This window comes from Pecten maximus, chromosome 10 (genome assembly GCF_902652985.1).
Source record: "Pecten maximus chromosome 10, xPecMax1.1, whole genome shotgun sequence".
Classification (NCBI taxonomy): Eukaryota; Metazoa; Mollusca; class Bivalvia; order Pectinida; family Pectinidae; genus Pecten; species Pecten maximus.
The window spans coordinates 33685326-33706385 of record NC_047024.1 but is presented as its reverse complement, the minus strand read 5'-3'; the positions used below and the strand labels follow the sequence as shown (position 1 = coordinate 33706385).

Below are 21060 nucleotides of genomic sequence, written 5' to 3'. Positions count from 1 at the left end.
TGTAATTACACAAATCACACCTTTATGTGGTGAGAACATTTTTGGGGGTGTTATAAGATTCCATAACTGTATGCAAATTGTGAAGCATTCCATATCTATAACTATATATATAACAGTACGTGTATATATTTAAAAAATTGGACTGACACAGGAGATTTGCAAGTTTAAGTTCACCATCAGTCATGGGAGGTTTATATAAAATGTTATATTCACCGGGGTAATTAGTAATTTTGAGAATATATTCATGAAGCTCTATTCTGTACATTCTACCAGTGCTTAGAGAATGGACACAATTTTATGTTCTCCAATGTCAAAATTAATCATATGTAAAATATTAGGGGTTTATTCGCCATTCTAGGCCTGATTGCCGTCATAGTAAAATTACCAAAATGGACTTGAAATCAATATTTTTAAGAGAATGATCTATGACTTGAATATTTCATAAAAATAATGTAATACATCGTTTATTCACTTCATTCAGATCTTCAGACACCACATAATTTGTGAAGTCATATATAGAAATATATGAACCATTTTGTTATTATTTATAGTTCACACAAGTAAGCACTAGATGTAAGCAGTAAGTATATGTACCGCTATCTACCGGCATGACTTTGAGTACAGTAAACTACACTCGCTTTGTGGATATTGACAGGATAACATATATTTACATACTAATTCAATTTTAGAATTGTAACTGAAATCTTGTAACAGCATGGCACAAATAGTCATCTGAACATGTGTTGTATATTGAAAAATTATTTAAGGTAAATTTTCAGTTTATCAATTCATTGATTACTCCGTGTTTGAAGTATGGTGTAGTGAGAATTTCAAGTCTTGATCATGACTTGATGAAAATTTTAAATTAACAAATTATTAAAATGAATTTGTTTGAAAAATAACACAAGTTCCACAGCAATATTATATAGAGAATCAATCACAATATATCAAAAGTTATAAAACTACAAATAACAATTAACGGCTGAATATCACAAGTCTTTTTGCATTTGTTTTTAGATAATCCGGATTTCGGTTTTCCGGCTTTAAAAAAACGAGAAGTATTTTAATTGCCGTTATAGTTGAATTACCAAAATGGACCTGAAATCAGTATTTTAAAAAAAAGAATGATCTATGACTTGAATATTTCATAAAAATAATTTAATACATCGTTTACTCACTTCATTCAGATCTTCAGACACCGCATAATTTGTGAAGTCATATATAGAAATGTATGAACCATTTTTGTTATTGATTTATAGTTCACACAAGTAAGCACGAGATGTAAGCAGTACGTATATGTACCGCTATCTACCGGCATGACTGAGTACAGTAGACTACACTCGCTTTGTGGATATTGACAGTATAACATATATTTACATACTAATTCAATTTTAGAATTGTAACTGAAATCTTGTAACAGCATGGCACAAATAGTCATCTGAACATGTGTTGTATATATATAATTGAAAAATTATTTAGGTAAATATTAACTCATTTGCTTGACTTCAATTTTCAATTTATCAATTCATTGATTACTGTGTTTGAAGTATGGTGTAGCGAGAATTTCAAGTCTTGATCATGACTTGATGAACGTTCTAAATTAACAAATTATCAAAATGAATTTGTTTGAAAAATAACACAATTTCCACAGCAATATTATATAGAGAATCGATCACACTATTTCAGAAGTTATAAAACTACAAATAACAATTAATGGCTGAATGTCAAATTAAGTGAATATCACAAGTCTTTTTGCATTTGTTTTTAGATAATCCGGATTTCCGTTTTTCGTCTTTGAAAAAAAATTACGTAGGCGTATTGCATAGTAAACGTAGCCATGTGTACATATGTAACAGCTGATTTCAATCAGATTGATTTAACATGAACTTAACACCGTCTCAGTAGTTCGTCACAATCGAAAATTTGATCGTGAATTCGGTATTTTGCAAATTCTTTCAAAATACTTCCAGGTAAAGGAAAAAAAATGCATATGGTCTCTATACACACACCAAAGATTAATAGATCCTATATTGGGTCCATTCTCTCGTAAAAATATCGATTTGGGTCCACTATCGGCCATTTCGGTAATTCAACTCTAACGACAATCGGGCCGCGATTCGCAAATGAAAAATTAATTTAAAATTCGTAAACCTCTAATATTTTACATATGATACAATTAGGCATTGAAAAACATATATGTGGGTCAATTCTCTGAAAATAATGCCAATTTATATTATAATTAAGCCCCATTTTTCTTCGTTTCGGTATTTCCAAGTCTGCTTCACCTGTGGTCCGTTTCAGTAAATATTCTCGACTTTGCCGAAATAAAAACAAGCTATATAATTGTTCATTTTAAACATGACAACTGCCGACCACACGTATCTAAAAGTGTTATTGTTGATATCATCTGAATATTGCCGTAGTTATCTGTCACTTCGATTGTAAACCCATTGCCAAAGTCATGGAGAATCGACCAATCAAATTGGTTTAACGTTTGATTTCCGTAATCTTGCAGTTACCTCCCTTACAACAGTAAATACGTTCTAAGTATCGCCTACAACAACCAATCCCGTGGACATGGCAACAAGATATTATCATTTGCGTTTGATTTATTGGTCGTTTTCGTCAAAGGAAAATGGAATATGGAAACCGATGACAATGTTAACGCTATGACCAGTCACCCTGACCACAAATGCCACCTAGTATCTACCTTTCTCGCAAACATGTACTGTACAGTAACCTATAGTATGATACAATGTATCGTCTCGTATGCCGTTATTGATATATTTCGTTCTCTAAATTATATAAATACTCATCTAGTTGATAATGATGTAACATTCTAGAATATATATAATACACATTTAAGTAAATCGCGAACATATTTGCAGACCGATGCTATAATGTCAGCCGTTTTGGAATGAACACGGAAGAGCAAAACTTTCTAAACATCCGGAGACGAACGCGCCTGCGCAATATTTGTTTACATAAATATATTGACCTGGAGTTATTCGCAAAGTTCAGGTTCATTTAGTCTTCACATTTCGCTAGCGTTATGCATTTCTCAAATCGTATGCATCTTGAAAACATCTACTGAATACATTTCAACATTTTCGGTAAAACTACTACATAAAACGAAGATGTTTTTGCAAGTAAATTATTTGAAGCGTAAGGCAATGGGGGCAGCCATATTTCATTGAAACAGACAGTAGATGGCGTATTGGTGAATGTGGCTACCAAATATGGTCATATTTCTCAGTCCAGTTCTTGATGGCAATAACCGAACATTAATGTTCGTTTAAAAATATGACACAAGTTCTTGGATGCTCGTTGTTTTATTTGGCACTGACACAAATTTTCAGTAACCATCCACATTATTTAAATTACAAGATTTCTTACAATCTTCCCATGCATTATAATTCAACATTTCTTATCTACACATACATATGTAAAGTATTTTAAAATCATCATCATCATAACAGATACATTAGTGAATATCACCACTTCAAAACATGATTATACAAACTTATCTATGACACATCATCATCATCATCATCATCATTATACATCCATGGGCATTGGTACATAAGTGAACATATTTCAACAATTCATCATTTACATCATACTTATCATTGGACAAATACCTTATATAACACATATATGATATCAATTAAAGCAATCCTTAATGCCTTGAAACCAGTGTACTGTCCAAATTCATCAGGGAACCCGTCTCTAATTTTCCAAACCACACAGCTTGGGATGACCCGTCTGTCACCAGTACCAAGACGACCAACTTGCCACAATATATATTGTCTGTAGGCAATATTGTCTGTTGGCTTTCTTCCAGTCCTCCTCATTTGGCAAAGCAAACATGTCTTGCCTGTAAAGGCGTGCTAGGGCCAAGACAGCTTCGTCCAAAATAAGAACTTTGAAATCCTGATGGGGAAAAGATGGAAAATGTGTGTAAATTTCTAAAACAAACTTATTAAAAAACTTTACATTTCTGTAATTAAGCTGCAATAATTCAACAACAATGATAACATAAAAAACAGAAGTGTATTTTTATGAGATAATTCTAGCTACACATGTATTGCTTATTATGTTACACAATTGAAGACAATCTTACCGGAAGCAAAGTTATACAATTTGGTAGATCTTTCTTGCAGCAGAGCTTCTCTGGTTGTGTAGGCATTTCTCTGCAGTTACCACAAACACCAATCTGGACTGTACATGTTTCCATCTGGTCTGGGATGGTAACCTCCAATGTTTCCACTACTGTCTTTGACCAAGTCAAAAATCAAAGAAGGAAACTGCTGTGCTGTCTGATGCAAAATATACTTAGTCTCTTCATGTGACATTTCATCAATTCTTGTCTGGAATAGATACATAAATAATCTTTTTAAATGACACTTCTGTAAGAGATTTGGGTTATATAGTTACATTTGGATACTAAATAATTGGATAATGTAATCGGAGACAGAATGATATGTTTACAGTACAGTGTACAGGATCCAGAAAATAAAAAAAAATATATTGAAATTATTACTGAATAATGATATGGTCACACAGGACAGATAAAATAAATGAAAAAGTGTTATATATGTATTCAATACCCAGAAATGTAAAATCGCTGTAAAAGCAAAGTTTAGAACGGCTAAATGTTGTTTCTAATAATAATGGTTTGATATGGTTGGTGAATTAAACGATTAGTAAACATCAATTACTTTCAATATTTATCTTCTGGCTTGCAAGCTGGTTGCTGCATTTTCTGCCCTGTCACTTTCCTGGCCCTGATGTCTTCCACGGGCTCCTCTTCCACCAACTCTTCTCCCTCGTGCTGTGCCAGTTCTAGATCTATCAGTGCTACGACCTATGCCTCATCCCCTAGCACGTGAACGCCCTCGCCCTCTTCCCCTAGCTCTGACAGGACTGTCTAAACTTGAACTTGTTCCTTGCGAAGCTGGTGATGGAGTCTATGACACAACAGAATATATAATTAGCCAGCATATATATATATATATAGTGTTGATGTCCCAAGCGATTGAAATTTTCTATAACTATCAAAGGAAGAAGGAACATAAAAGTAGAAACATAGCGGACCTACTCATTACTTCTGGCATTTATTCTGCACAATTAAACTTTTCACAATGACATACATGTAGCCTAACACTGGTGTGTCGTATGTCACACGTACATGTGTAGTACTCTTTATTACTTGCATGTATTCATACCAAAATGATTAACACAGAATTTATTGTAAACATCAAATATGATTGTATACAAAGAAAGTATCAATACCTGTGCATTTCTGAAAAGAAAACAGTCACAAACAAGCTAAAATCTTATTGAATTACTGAATACATCTAGTTTCTGTTCCGATTGTAATTACCCTTTTTTGGGCCCCACTAGTTGAACGGCAGTGATAGATATATATATTTATCGCACGACAAAGCCCAAATAACACAAATTACCCAGCTCAATTTTTGAAACTTATATATTATAACACTATAGAATCATTATTTGCGAACATAAATTAGCAGAAAGGCGCAAAGTATGTGTTATACCGAAGACATGTGCGTTTGTTTACACTTACCTCGTAATCCATTTTTTCTTTGCGACGGATGTAAATAACTGCGTCACGTGACAAGCCATGTGACCTTTTCGGCTTTCTCCGTAAGCAACCGAGCGTGATATTGTTTACAATGTAAACAATGTTCCGACCCCGAAAATATGTACAAAAACACCCAACTTGACGGTGTAGCCGCTTGTATCGCTTAATTATGGGTATATCTTATTATTCAAAGGCCGAATTCTTCAATTCCTGAGGTTGATATCTAAGGTAATAGTCCCTTTAAAGGCTGAAGCTTGATCTAGAACAGACTATGATATATAGACATTATTTGAAAAGTAGATAGTAACTTCCTTACGTGGTATTGATCAACAAGTAAAACTGAGAACAAACCTCAGGAAAACGTTCATTAGCCGAGTCTATTACAATCATATTTCTCGTTAAGGTGATTAAAGAAGTACATGTACATATAGTCACCTCTTTTATTTAACCATTTTGTTTAATTTTTAACTGGTTTTGATAAATGACGGGGAAACATAAACTGGATCTGGTGGGACATATATTCATGTTACGTTTACCATCAATAATACAATAGTAGGATTTTGGGAGCATGTTAGCATATCAACATTAACAGGCCCTCTATCAAAAGGATATTTTCTGTGATAACAGAACGGCATACTGTCCCGATTATTAGACTTTATTATTAATATTAGACTTTTGCCACGGAGAAACACTTAAAATCATAATACTTCGTTAAAGATCAACCAGCCTGTTAACTGTTAAAGCCTCGTTTACATCTACAATAATTCCTTTAAAATTTGCGTCGAGTCTAAAAGGAGCCTTCCTAGTTATTTTACGGGTTTTACGTCCGCTAATTTTCAATCGATGACTTGATTTTAATTACCTATATATATGGGGAGCTCAACATGCATGTACGTTTCGGTGACACATTACATGTACATCATATTCGTCTGTGATGTTGTGTAATATATAAATAAAAAATAGAAAGCTCGACTTCCATGGGGGAAGATGACCTGCGACCATGTATCACGATGCGTTAATCTCGTATCTTGTTTTCATCACGAAAGACGTGGGTGCGAGTTCACAGCTCCAGAGGCTATTTACACCATACCTGGGAGAGAAGGTAATAGCGACACTATAAATAAAACACGATAATCTACGGATCGCTGTTTTGATATTCTATGTATAAATAGTTTGCATTAAACTGAGTTAGAGTTGAGCCTCCTGTGTGTGTTTTTCTATGTTTGGTTTGTTTTTGTTTTGCTGGGTTTATATATATATATATATATCGCCCCGTGAACGTCGACTTTTTTTTTCCTACGTGGGGGATTTATACGTTCTGGTTTGAGATTTGTCGTAACCCCATTTTATCGTCGTTCAATCGTTTCCTTGGCTTATATTCAACATAATAAAATTCAGTACAAAATAAACTAGTTATAAACATTTTAATAACTTTTATTTGGTAATAGTTTGGTATGGTGCAATTTAGGTCCGATTTATTTCGAGCATGATCCGACACGAAATGGCCATGCATTATTATTTCTTTATTTCCTCCAAATTGAAGAGTTACAAAAAGAAATATGCATTGTTGTCTAAATACAAATCAAGTATCATCAATTGGTATATAATTGAATGAACATAAACACATCAATTAATTACAGAGATGAAGGGGTAAAGTAATACATTATGAAATAGCTAAATAACTACAGACAGATTACAATGCATGTGAAGCCTGAGGTTTCCAGGGGGTTGGGGAGAGCCCTACCAGCAAAGTCCTCTCAGGCTTTCACACGCATTAACACGTACACGAAGTAAGGGGGGATATAATAGTAAAAAAAATAATTAATTGATTAAACAGTTAATAATTCGTCACTAATCCTGAAAAAAACTCATTTTATTCCATACGTGTATTACTATATTAATGCTGATACAACAGCAACATTTTGTCAACAAAAATAGCACTATGCAGTACAAATATCACATGATCAGATGGACTTAATCTGTAGGGAAGGCTACCACCAAGTAGTACATGAATTAAGTTATATTCCGATAAGGAATGTAAGAACACGCTAAATTCTATATAAAAAAAAACAGCACTAATAAGACACCTTAGATCGTCTCTAAGACTTTCAGTTATTGTACAATGGATTACTTTATGTGATATACGGTCATTATGTAAATCACCACAGAAATGACACAATTCTATAATGTTTGTTGATCTTCAATCAGTACATAATCGAACTATATTACAATGTACTTAACTTGCTTAGATGTTCAGGGAATTTTAGTGCTGCTGTCCATAAAATATGCGGAGAAATTACATCTTGAATGAGCAAAAACCTACTGAAATCTGAATCGTTATTCATTCTATTGTACATCATTAATTCTTCACAATTAAAAACAGCTTTATAGACGATTGACTTCCATTTTGAACTACTTGGAAAAACTGTATCAGAAGCATACTGCAACAACTGATTAAACAAATCATACTTGCGAAGTATTCTCACGATATCAGGAATAAAACCATTTTGACACGATTCCTTCAAAAGATACATGAATAGACGTTTGAGAAATATAGTATGAGTTAAGTATTTACTGTCCAGTCTGAGTCTGCAAAGACGACAAAGAAAAAAAGTTTTCTGATGTCAATATAACCTTCTATAGTGGTCCATCCAATTAGGGAATTGGCCATATCAGTTCTAGTTCTAATGTTTAACCCTTGAATGGATTTTACGATAAAATTTTGAGCGCGCTCTAATTTGATTAATTCGGTTCTCGATAATTGCCATAGTTCACACCTATACAGTGCAGACGGGAAAACTTTAGTCTTAATCATCTTTGAAACAGTTAAAGGATTAAGGGTCTTAGGATGAGCACCAGATCGAACAAGAGCCATATGGTTACACTTTTCATTCTCTTACATGCACACTCCGTTCTGTCTGATGAACACAGTTTAAGATTCAAAACAATACCAACGTACGTAATATTCTCAACAACTGGTAATGCTTTACCATATAAATACACATCTTTTACTAAAACTTGTTTTCTGCCTTTAGTAAAAACAACAATTTTACTTTTATCTACAGAGAATGAAAATCTCCATTTACAACTATAACTTTCACAAATTGTAACCATATCTTGTAAACCAACACCTGTGTTACTGATCAAATATTAACTTTGGTATCAATAACACATGCTCCTTTTCCCGACATTTCGACATCATTTAATAAATCGTAGATAAAAAAAAAACCAGGTACATGCTGTCCATGATCGGTAAGGGACCGTCTCAACATTCCTCTCCTGTTTCTGTGTGTTTTCATGTTTGTTACACAATGTGTGGGAGTTGGTGAGACAACAGGCACTTCTACCCGAGGCATTGGGGTCTGTCAATAACTCAACCATTGTAATTTGGGTGACATCGAGGATGAGTTTCATTTTATTTTGATATGTCCATTATATGCAGATCTGAGGGTAAAATATATAAAACAATATTACTACAAAAGACCATCTGTTTTCAAATTACAAATTATATATTTTACGAACTCTACATGTATATTTTATTGATATGATCATACATAGGCCTATATGACCTTCTCAAGATATTTGTGAAAATATAAAACTGCATATCAATTTTGTATTGTTAGCTCACCTGGACCGAAGGTCCGGTGAGCTTATGCCATGGTGCGGCGTCCGTCGTCCGTCGTCCGTCGTCCGTCGTCCGTCGTCCGGTGTCCGTCGTCCGTCGTCCGTCGTCCGTCCGTCAACATTTGCTTCAAATCGCTACTAGTCAAAAAGTTCTTATTGGATTTTGACCAAATTTGGTCAGAAACATCCTTGGCAGAAGGGGATAAGATTTTGCATAAATGGTGACTCTGACCCCCAAGGGGCCTGAGGGGCGGGGTCCAATAGGGGAAATTGAGGCAATTCCTTTAAATCGCTACTAGTCATAAAGTTATGAATGGATTTGAACCCAATTTGGTCCAAAACATCCTTTGGGGAAGGGGAACAGATTTTGCATAAATGGTGACTCTGACCCCCAAGGGGCCAAAGGGGCGGGGCCTAATGGGGAAATAGAGGTAATTCCTTCAAATCGCTACTAGTCATAAAGTTATGAATGGATTTGAACCCAATTTGGTCAGAAACATCCTTTGGGGAAGGGGAACAGATTTTGCATAAATGGTTACTCTGACCCCCAAGGGTCCAAAGGGGCGGGGCCTAATGGGGAAATAGAGGTAATTCCTTCAAATCGCTACTAGTCATAAAGTTATGAATGGATTTGAACCCAATTTGGTCAGAAACATCCTTCAGGGAAGGGGATCAGATTTTGCATAAATGGTGACTCTGACCCCCAAGGGGCCTGAGGGGCGGGGCCCAATGGGGAAATTAAGGCAATTCCTTTAAATCGCTACTAGTCATAAAGTTATGAATGGATTTGAACCCAATATGGTCAGAAACATCCTTTGGGGAAGGGGAACAGATTTTGCATAAATGGTGACTCTGACCCCCCCAAGGGGCCAAAGGGGCGGGGCCTAATGGGGAAATAGAGGTAATTCCTTCAAATCGCTACTAGTCATAAAGTTATGAATGGATTTGAACCCAATATGGTCAGAAACATCCTTTGGGGAAGGGGCACAGATTTTGCATAAATGGTGACTCTGACCCCCGAGGGGCCAAAGGGGCGGGGCCCCATATGGGAAATAGAGGTTATTCCTTTAAATCGCTACTAGTCATAAATTTATGAATGGATTTGAACCCAATTGAGTAAGAAACATTCTTTGGGGAAGGGGAACAGATTTTGCATAAATGGTGACTCTGACCCCCGAGGGGCAAAAGGGGCAGGGCCCCATATGGGAAATAGAGGTAATTCCTTTAAATCACTACTAGTCATAAAGTTATAAATGCATGTTGTAAACTCAGAGAGTCTGGACTTCATTATTTCTTTAAAGCAGTTGGGATCCCCACGCTATAACCATAAATAGCATTGTTTAAGGTTAACAAACAAAAGGAATTGAACATGAACATTATTTTGACATTTGGTCAAATCCAACCAGGTGAGCGATACAGGCCCTATGGGCCTCTTGTTTTTGTTTCTAGAACGAAAAAGCCTGTTGGGCTCATTTCAGTACGAGATAAAGAGTTTATTTCCGCATGATATTACACAAACTTCCTCGTTATCAAAATACAACATGGCATAACAAAAACTGTCATTACAATTGCTCTTAAATTAGATGCGCTTCTTTTTATTTAGCTGGCCAGGACGACGTCCATGGGAACTGTATGTATTGTTAATTTTACCTTCGGCTTTGGTGTCCGTAAGCAGTTATAGGTACGTGTTCTTTTTGATAACACAGTGCTGTGTCAATACTAATGAAGATCAGATTTGATATGTGTGTTCCTTGTGACAAGAATTCGGTACGACATCTGCTGACTTAATTGAGGGGGACCTAGCTTAATTCGACCTTTTGAAAAAAAGTTAAACCTTTGTTACTGTACGTTAACTGCAGAGATAGGATTTGACATTTGCTTCAATTGTGACAAGACTTTTCCATTGGTACTATATTTGCGGACCTGCATGCTGACCTTGACCCTGACCTTTGACCTATATAGCTACTTGAAAAATATAATTCCGAAATTTCACTATGGTGTCTTCTAATATGAAACAAAATACAAGAAATGTGTGTTATTTTGCTCATCATTTGAATCATTCTTACAAAGACTCACTCTTTCGTTCTCTCTCATAGTATTTGATTATTAATTGATCTTTGATTATTATAACGTTACGTACATACGTCCCCGATTATTACACATTGAGGTGATGTCCTATGGTGATATGCCTTATTACTGTACTAATGTTTCACGACATTGAATGCTATACTGAACTTGAAAACATACCAAACATATGTGGAAATTGTAACAATTTTTTTTTCTATGTTTCGCCTTTTAACATGTATAGTGGCCATGTACATGTATATGGAAAGAATAAACTTTCTTCTGACTAAAATGATTCTAGCAGGCCTTGGCTTTCATTACATAAATACGGTACTTTACGAAAATAATACATATAGCAGCATTTATCAACAAAACTGTATTTTAGCTAAACTAACATATACATAGTAGGCCTGCCGACCAAGACGATAAAAAAATATAAATACATATTTCACAACTGTATCAAGGATATTGATTATTTATATTTATGTATCGTGCATCGGTTGATTGACCTGTATACTTTATCAGTTGACAAATGCAGACCCCAACTTAACGATCAATATAAACTCGCTAATTTTGACACGTACTGTTCGTTCATTGTGTTGTAGCCTTGGTGCGGAAGTCGCATAGTTGCTCATGAATATTTATGAGTTTCACAAGATGGCGGCGACTGTTTTGGTTGTGGTGTTGCTTGTAGCTCACCACTTTCCAATAGCTGGCGGATCGTCGCATTGGGTCGTCACCGAAGAAGGCCTAGTTCGGGCTCAGGTATAAGTCTAACTTTTAAATTAATATGTGATATGTCTGTACACATTCAAATGGATATGATATTACCGTAAGGTTCAATTTGTCGACACTTGTGTCAAGGTGCACCTGATCGACTAAGCTACCTACTCAAATCGATATCGTACAGTCGTAATTAGACCCATCACCTCTCTATCTGAGACACAAGTGCTACGACCACCTGCTTCCTATCGCGACATCTGCTTGTACAGGTTGCCTGTCACAGTTGTTGTAGTAATTATTTATGCTATAGGCAAAGATACTGTGAACTAACTCTAGCTACTAGACTTTGAACGGGCACCTGTACATGTTCAATCTGATCTCTAAACCTTACAGTACAGATATTAGGGATTCATTAATTCCCTGTGTCCGGCGTAAGGACTGACGATACAGAATTCGTGAATGATTCATGCTTCCAAAATTACAATTCGTTATTATGTTATTACAAGTCATAAGCACGTATGTCATATCTTGGGTTGATATTTGGGCAAGGGGAGATAATCACTAATAAATGAGGAACCGACACATATACCTGTAAGATAGATAATTACTGTACATGAATGGATTTACACCTAGGGGAACCAATAATATTTTCATAAAAAAGAAGGAACTTTTGCAAATTTCAATGTATTGGATTGGATTTAATTTGATTAGTAATGTAGATGAGAATACTCATGATAAATTGAATGTATTTCACTGCCTCTGCAATTGATCGAACCCTGGACCACTAGATTACTAGCCTTATGCTCAACCAATCAAGCTAAACAGAAGTTCTCTTTAGTCAAGCAGTATATTGAAGGTAATATTTACCAAGGTTAAGCATTGTTTGTTTTGGTCAATCATGTCCACATTTCATACACTAGCTGCATGTTACTTGGGTGAAGGGACGCATGGGATTGGTTTTCAGGTTTGTACATTTTTCACAGCTAGGTTACATGATTTGTGACTAAAACAGACTAACAGTAAGACTGGTTCCCCTGCAGTATGTGAAGAGGTCATGGGCTAGTTTGCTCTAATTCATATCCTGTTCCACAGTTATAATATATTAAATGTTTGTGATCTCTGGCTGTAGACTTATCCAATACTATTGTACATGTAATTTGAGTAATGGGATGGCTCTACCATATGCAGAATTTATGCTGTGTATATGATGTCAATCAAGATGAGGCCCCTAGCAATCAAATCAAGGCTTCTGATTTGAAATTTGAGCAACATCCAATTTTGATGAAAGAATGTTTTAACGATTGCAAACTTAACTGCCAGATTGTAATTTTTATCAAAGTGTAATCACTACATGTGAATTCTATGGTTCAGAATAGGAACATCACATGTTGGACTTGAAAGTGCCCAGATTTCCTCCACTATTTATTTGTGAGGGATGGGTATATGGGCATTTCAGCTACATAGATATTCCAATGTTAAGCTAGCTTTTGTGTCTGTGTGGTTGAGTATCGTGTCTATGTGTACTGAAGTTAAGCTATGTCAAGGGAGTGAGAACTTGGATGAGTTCCAATGGACAGTTCCATTGTACTGTTTCAAATCATTTTACTGAAACGCTACGCAAAGCTTAATGTCTATTCAGCTACAAAATAAAGAGATAAACTTGCTACACTAGATCACATTATTATCAATGAGGTGAATATACTATAGATGTCATATGTCCTGTCATTCAATAAGTGTATAACGTTAAATTTCTTATGTTTAGGCTGACACTGTTTTTAACCTACGGCGACCTTATGACCTGGTGGCTTTCATGAGGCAGGATGAGAGGACAGAGATGCTGGAAGGTCTCAAAGCAGAGTTACTGACGAGAAAAGATGAGATTGACAGAAATGAGGACCGAGATACTGGTTTGGAACAGAGGTTTTACAAAACAGATGCAGACTGTCTAAAAGCAGGCAAACCATTGCCAGAGTTTGACCTCTATATAAGTACAGTACTTCCACTAGAGAACAAAGGCATCAGGTATTAGTTATATATGGTTGAGAACAAAAAGACATACAGTAAGAATATAATTATATATGTATAAATGTACTGGGCAGAAATATTCATAGTTATTTTGAGATTTTCCAAATTTCTTGTCATGACAAAACAGCAAATTGGAGCATGGTATTATCTGATGAAGATATATCTACAAATAATAAGTTTTATTATTTTCAATCGATGCGAACCATATGTACTGTTTGTGTTTTCAGACCAGAGGAACATATAGATGTAAACCAGCCTCTCCACAGCATACATTCACCACCCGACTGTACCCTATTCTCAGAGCTTGACTACAGTATACATGCCTTCGAACATTTAGAGGTAGGTTTACAGAGCTTGACTACAGTATACATGCCTTCGAACATTTAGAGGTAGGTTTAGAGAGCTTGACCACAGTATACATGCCTTTAAACATTTAGAGGTAGGTTTACAGAGCTTGACCACAGTATACATGCCTTTAAACATTTAGAGGTAGGTTTACAGAGCTTGACCACAGTATACATGCCTTTAAACATTTAGAGGTAGGTTTACAGAGCTTGACCACAGTTTACATGCCTTTAAACATTTAGAGGTAGGTTTACAGAGCTTGACCACAGTTTACATGCCTTTAAACATTTAGAGGTAGGTTTACAGAGCTTGACCACAGTATACATGCATTCGAACATTTAGAGGTAGGTTTACAGAGCTTGACCACAGTATACATGCCTTTAAACATTTAGAGGTAGGTTTACAGAGCTTGACCACAGTATACATGCCTTTAAACATTTAGAGGTAGGTTTACAGAGCTTGACCACAGTATACATGCCTTTAAACATTTAGAGGAAGGTTTACAGAGCTTGACCACAGTATACATGCCTTTGAACTTTAGGCTAGGAAGGTTTACAGAGCTTGAATACAGACAGTATACACACATTCAAACAGGTTTACAGATCAAACTACAGTTACATACCTTTAAACATTAGAAGAATGTTTATCAGTTTGGATATCAGATTGAGTTGAATTTGTTCTCATGATAGAAAATATCATAGTTTGAAAAGGTTGATACTTGTTTAACATGAAAAGAAGAACCTTTTACATAATACATTGTATATTGTAAAAGAGAAAGCATGAAAATTCAGCAACATAATTATGTACCAATATTTTAAATGTATATTGAGTTCTATGATACCTGACACCTTTTTCAATTGGTCAACTAGGGGATGAAAGTGAGGGATATGTTGTCGGGAACACCTGAGCTAGGCCTGAAGAATGCCATCACTTACCAGGATGATGTTGACCAATATGGTAGTAGGGTGTACCATGCCCTGCTCAAGGTATATAACATGATACTTCATTATCTAGTAAATTTATGCTTCTGTTCAACAAGGGCTCGGCATCTTACTAATATTTTGAATAAATCTAGAAACATGTACATTTGGATAATACTTCTTTTAAAATTTCAACTAATTTATTTGCCAGAAAGATTTGTCGAAAATTTGAATCCTGCCCTGAGACCCTGACTTTCTAAACAATATTTTTTCCTTCAAGGAAATAAACTATTGGAGATGAAGTTTCTTGTTTCAATAATGCAGGGTACATTTCTTAGAAATCTTAATACTTTTTATTGATTCAGTATGTATTATCATTTGCCTACCTTATTTTCAGAATGACACATCTTGGGTATTGTATAACATGGCTGCATTTTATTGGAGGATAAAAGGTGATCCTTATCAGGTGATTGAGTGTGTGAGACGTGCTCTACACTACTCACCCAGGTGAGAGTCTAATACTGTAGGCATTTTTATTTTTTTTTCAACTTTAAATTGACAAAAAAAGATTAATAAAAAAAGATCATTTTCAATTTGCACAATGAAGAGGTACTGGTACAGTAACAGTATTAATTATTTGTGTGGATGTGCATGTGTGTGACAGGATTTGGACATTTTTATATTGATGTTTCAACTTTACTTCTTGTATTAAAATGTAATATTGAGTAGCATTTTCTGATTGTTATGAATTTCCAATTTCTCATTCTTATACAATGCATGTTTTAGTTGTGTCAGCTGGATGACAATGTCCACAAAATACCATTCAAACATAATTGTTAATGGTTTCTATTCTGTAAAAAACCTTTTAAGGAGTAATTATACCTATGGTTACTTAAACTTTTATTATTTTGTGATCTACAGACACCAGAAGGATGTTGCCCTAATTAGTTTAGCCAATGTTCTACATCGGGCACGATATTCCAATGAGGCGGCTATTGTTGTCCACGCAGCCCTAGACATCTCCAAAGAACGAAATGTTAACCACTTCACACTGGGAAACATCTATGCTGTAAGTTCTTGTCTTCACAGCTGCCTTTAGATACTTCACAACTACAGTTCAAATAGACAAATAAATTCAGGTTGATCATAATGAAATCCAGTTTTTTGTTTGTTATCCAATACTTATTACGGTTACCAGTGACTTGTGAAATACTTCTTTTCTACCAAAATTTGGAACTTTCATTTGACAAATTTCTGTTGATTTTCCTTAATTTTCCCTGAAAGATGAATAAAACTCCCACACTGGTAGCAGTGAATTTTGCCAGAGTTTTCCAGTTCTTGTTTTGGTGTTGGTAATTTGGCAGAGTACAGTATGTGAACTTTGACCTTTACCGTTAATGTTATACATACTGACAGAGTTATGTTTAAGAACTGAACTTTCACTCTACTGTTTGTGTTTTAGGTACTGGCAGAGTACAATAAATCTGTGATCTGCTTCGAAAATACTCTCAAGATTCAACCGGACTTTGAGGCAGCCGCAAAACGTAAACATGCTGTTCACTGCCACGCTAAACTGGAAAATGCTTTAGAAGCCCAACACAGGTAAACTCATGAATTAGACCATCATTGCAAAATTGATGATTAGTAATTATTATGTTATGTTGATCATGTATTGTACATAGTAATCAATTAAAGTTCTGTTCTGCTCTGGTAAAAGGATTTTTGAATACACTCAACTAGAGATTTTTTCATTCTGATGAAACTCTCTCTAGTTGTACCATTATACACTTGTGTATACTGTTAGGTGGTGTGTTGACAGAAACCTCGTACAAACTTTTGCTGATCAAGCAACATGATCAGTATTTGTGTGAACATGATTTAATGGTACCACTTTGTGTCTAGCCCTAAAATGAGACCTTCACTTCTAGAATGTCTTGATTTGCTTTGCAGTTGTTAATCCTGGCATTTCACTTCAGTATAAAAAATAATAAACTCAGTTGTTTGTCTGTTTTGTGTTTCATTTCATCAAAGGTCATATTAGGAAGATGTTAAATTAATGGAAATGAGATTGAAAAAATTCTTATTGATAATTAGGATCAATCTCTGATAACAGAGTTTCTATGTTTCATTGTTTATATGCGGTGAGGATTTATCTTGATATATTTGTAAAATATTTGCAGAGAGAGGTATATTGCATATACACATAGATTCTTTTGGTTTGTTTCACAGATCACTCCAAAGGACACTGAATGATTTAAAGGACTATCAGAAGAAACATGATTTCTGGCAAAATCAAAATGAAAAACTTTTATCAGAACAGGTGTCAAATGAAGTCAAACTTCTGCAGCACAAAGCCTTTGAATCATACAAAATACGCGACTCTACTATAGATATAGGTAGGCCTCAGTGTTTTATTTGTGGGATTCAAATATTTTTCCCAATTTCAGAAAAAATTCTCTCGACAAAACAGATTTCTGTAATGGTCAAGGAGAATATTTGCAAAGATGCTTCATTACATTGTTATTGGTCCCCTCTCAGTGAAACTGGGAGGGGGGGGGGGGGGGGGGATGGGGAACTGTAGGTTTCTTCTCTGTCTGTTTTGTCCATATGAACGTAACACCAAAGTTTGTCAGCGCTATAATAGCTTCATTCCGTGACAGATTTCTATCAATTTCACATGATGATAAAGGACCGTAATATCTCGGACAATTTTAAGTTTCAGAGTTTTTAGGTCAAGTTCACTGTTGCTGTTTTTAGCAGGGCCAGTAGGGGACATGAATTGCTAAGGCAATACCCAGTATGCTTGTTTGATCCCAGTTATGAGAAATTTCTTTGGAGTTGATTCTTAATTTGTGGGGTTGTTTCAAGATGAGTGTTTATTTTGTGGAATTGTATCAATGTGTTTGGTTTGTACTGTAGGTGAATACTGTCGGATGGTGGACCGAGATGGAAAGCAGGTACTTATGTGTACCTGGGGAAAGAAGGCCTCCATTGTTGAATACTACGAGATACAGGAGGAGATTGTGGATTCAACATCTCCAAAGGATGGCAAACAGGTGAGGATCGCTAGCTAACTTCACAGCACTTAATTAAAAATGAACTGTGATTTAGCATTCTCACATTTTGATCACTGTTGAATCTGACTGAAGTAGTAAGACATGTATTTCACTTGTGAGTTCATGTTTTATGGCTAGCTGTTTATTTATAGACCACCTGTGTCAAAAGGAACATGTTTCCCATTGGAGTTATTTTCATATTAAATGCACAGAACCTGAATAAAGAGTTTGAAACATAAACAAATAATTTGTGCAAAGGACCACATTTTAAGAAATCTCTATTTGTGTTATCATATCCTGATTTGAGACCAACAGTAATAAGAAACTACCTGGATGTGGTGTCAGAATGTTTGTCTGTAAATCTCCCTGATCATTTCCTCAAAGATATTCTCCTTTATCACGGGAGTGTGTGAGTTTGTGACAACAATGACACATAGGTAAGTGTATATCTCACTGCCAATTGCACCTAACGACCCTGTGTGTGGTAACATTACAGCTCACTAACACGTGGGACGAGAGACCTCAAACAACCGACTACTCCAAACCTGTACGTGATCCTCTATTTACCAAGGATGGACGTGACAAAGAGGCAACTGTTAAAGTAGGTAACAGTGGCTCCTGTCAGTTCTAAAATTATTGTTCACAGGTGATGCTATTAAAATAGTACCAATGCATTAGAAAACTTGGGCAAGACACTTTACCCTTAATGTTCTCGATGGCATACGACCAGTCTCCTGTATGTTGTTGGTGAGGTAGTCACCAACTACTACAAGTAGACTGCCTTAAACTACCCTGGCTGTTCATGATGAGGCAGTAAACCCAGCAAACGAAGGAACATTGTAGCCTACTGTTGGATTGATATGATACTTTGTAATAGGCCTTATAGTTAACAAACAAACCTTGCCATATATACGTAGAGTAAGGCAGAAAGGATTTGTTGGTAAGATTTCATACAAAATAATCAACAGAACAGGTTTTGATCAGATTCTGATTATATTAGCTATTTTTACTGTGGAGTTTAAAGTCCAGGGATTTCTATAACAATCTCTACGTACCAGAAGTATGACTTTTATAGACATTACATAGTTTTGTAGGTTGTGTATAAGTTTTGTATGACAAACTGTACAAATCAGTTTTGTTATTAGTTTACAGTTTTGTTATTAGTGTCATGTACAGTTTTGTTATTAGTGTACAGTTTTGTTATTAGTGTACAGTTTTGTTATTAGTGTACAGTTTTGTTATTATATATAAGTGTACAGTTTTGTAGGTTGTGTATAAGTTTTGTATGACAACCTGTACACAGCAGTACAGTGTATTGTTATTAGTGTACAGTTTTGTAGGTTGTGTATAAGTTTTGTTATTAGTGTACAGTTTTGTGATTTGTGTACAGTTTTGTTATTATATGTAAGTGTACAGTTGTGTAGGTTGTGTATAAGTTTTGTATGACAACCTGTACACATCAGTATTGTTTACACTTTGTCTTGTCTTGGTCCAATATTCAATAACAATTTAATGAGGATGACATCTGTGTTAATTCTTGAATAAGTGTAACTAAACTTTGAATTCTATTTATAGACGCCCCTGCTGGATGATGATTGGCCCAGTAAGGAGGAATGTGACACTCATGTACAGAAAGTCCCAGATCCCCGCAATCTTTCTATGATTTACCTCTCACCAGAAAACAAAGGCTTTGAGTAAGTAAGGAGAGATGGCTGTTATTTTAAATTAACATCGGGTATAGAAGGCATTTTTATCCCATCACTCACATTAACCATGAAGTATTACCACAATCTCTATGGCGTTTACCTCACCTTCACTTACGCTGTGATGCAGTACCCATCGTCTATCCATTGTCAACTTTTTAACCTGCCGGGACAAGGTCCATCAGAAATATTACTATACCTGGTGTCAGCGTCGGTGTCTGCCGTAGACAGCTAGCCTAAAGTTAAGTTTTTATAAAGCAGTGTTGTGTCAGTACTAATGGAGATACAGATTAGGTATTTGACATGTGTTCCTGTGACAAGACCTTTACATTTGTACTACGTTTGCAGAACTGCTGACCTCGAGCATTAAATTCTACCTACTTAAACAAAAAATACAAATTTCAACCCACTCAGCGAGCTTTGTTGTCTTCTGACAACTCTTGTTTGTTGAGCCTTATATATATACATATAAATATAAAAAAACTTCTTAACAACCAACACATTGTTGAGTCATGAGGTTAGGCCAGTGCCACCCTGTGATAAAGAGCTATCAAATTGGTTGCATTGAACCATCTTAAGGTCTTCTTTCAAGGTCAGAGTGTCAAATATGTAAACAAATTCTCTGGAATATCCCAAGAGGCCAAGGGTCATGCTACTTGTGTTGGGTTAGTAGTACGTCAAGAGAAAAGGCAATCTGATTGGTTGAATGATTTTGATGCCTTTCAAGGTCACAAGGGACATATATTTGTAAATATTCTACAACTTCTCCCAAAAGGTCAAGGTTCATGATGTTAGTTCAGATTAATTATCTTTAACCAACTGTCAAGGTCACAGTGGTCAAACCTAATAATAAAAAAACTCCCGAAGCAAGCTGGGATGAAAGACTACTGAGTTTAAAGGGACATAAATTATATTATCCAAAAATGTTAATAAGCTGGATAATATTAACCTCTTCTGAGGAAAACCCTATTTTAGTTCACTGGGATGAAGCC

The 21060-nt window shown here is 35.5% G+C and overlaps 1 protein-coding gene and 1 pseudogene across 1 annotated transcript in view; one reads left to right on the top strand and one right to left on the bottom strand.

Moving 5' to 3' along the window:
- Positions 1-3316: 3316 nt before the first annotated feature.
- LOC117336641 lies at positions 3317-4385 on the bottom strand (annotated as a pseudogene).
- A 7535-nt stretch (positions 4386-11920) lies between these two features.
- Positions 11921-21060, top strand: part of LOC117336396 (tetratricopeptide repeat protein 17-like) — a 46150-nt gene continuing 37010 nt past the window's right edge. Inside the window, exons 1-11 of the mRNA XM_033896900.1 lie at positions 11921-12061; positions 13782-14041; positions 14272-14383; positions 15259-15375; positions 15707-15816; positions 16231-16378; positions 16772-16911; positions 17539-17705; positions 18229-18365; positions 18862-18966; positions 19941-20059. Of these exons, the coding sequence (XP_033752791.1) occupies positions 11930-12061; positions 13782-14041; positions 14272-14383; positions 15259-15375; positions 15707-15816; positions 16231-16378; positions 16772-16911; positions 17539-17705; positions 18229-18365; positions 18862-18966; positions 19941-20059 (1547 nt within the window). The 5' untranslated portion in view covers positions 11921-11929. The remainder of the gene's footprint in view (positions 12062-13781; positions 14042-14271; positions 14384-15258; positions 15376-15706; positions 15817-16230; positions 16379-16771; positions 16912-17538; positions 17706-18228; positions 18366-18861; positions 18967-19940; positions 20060-21060) is intronic.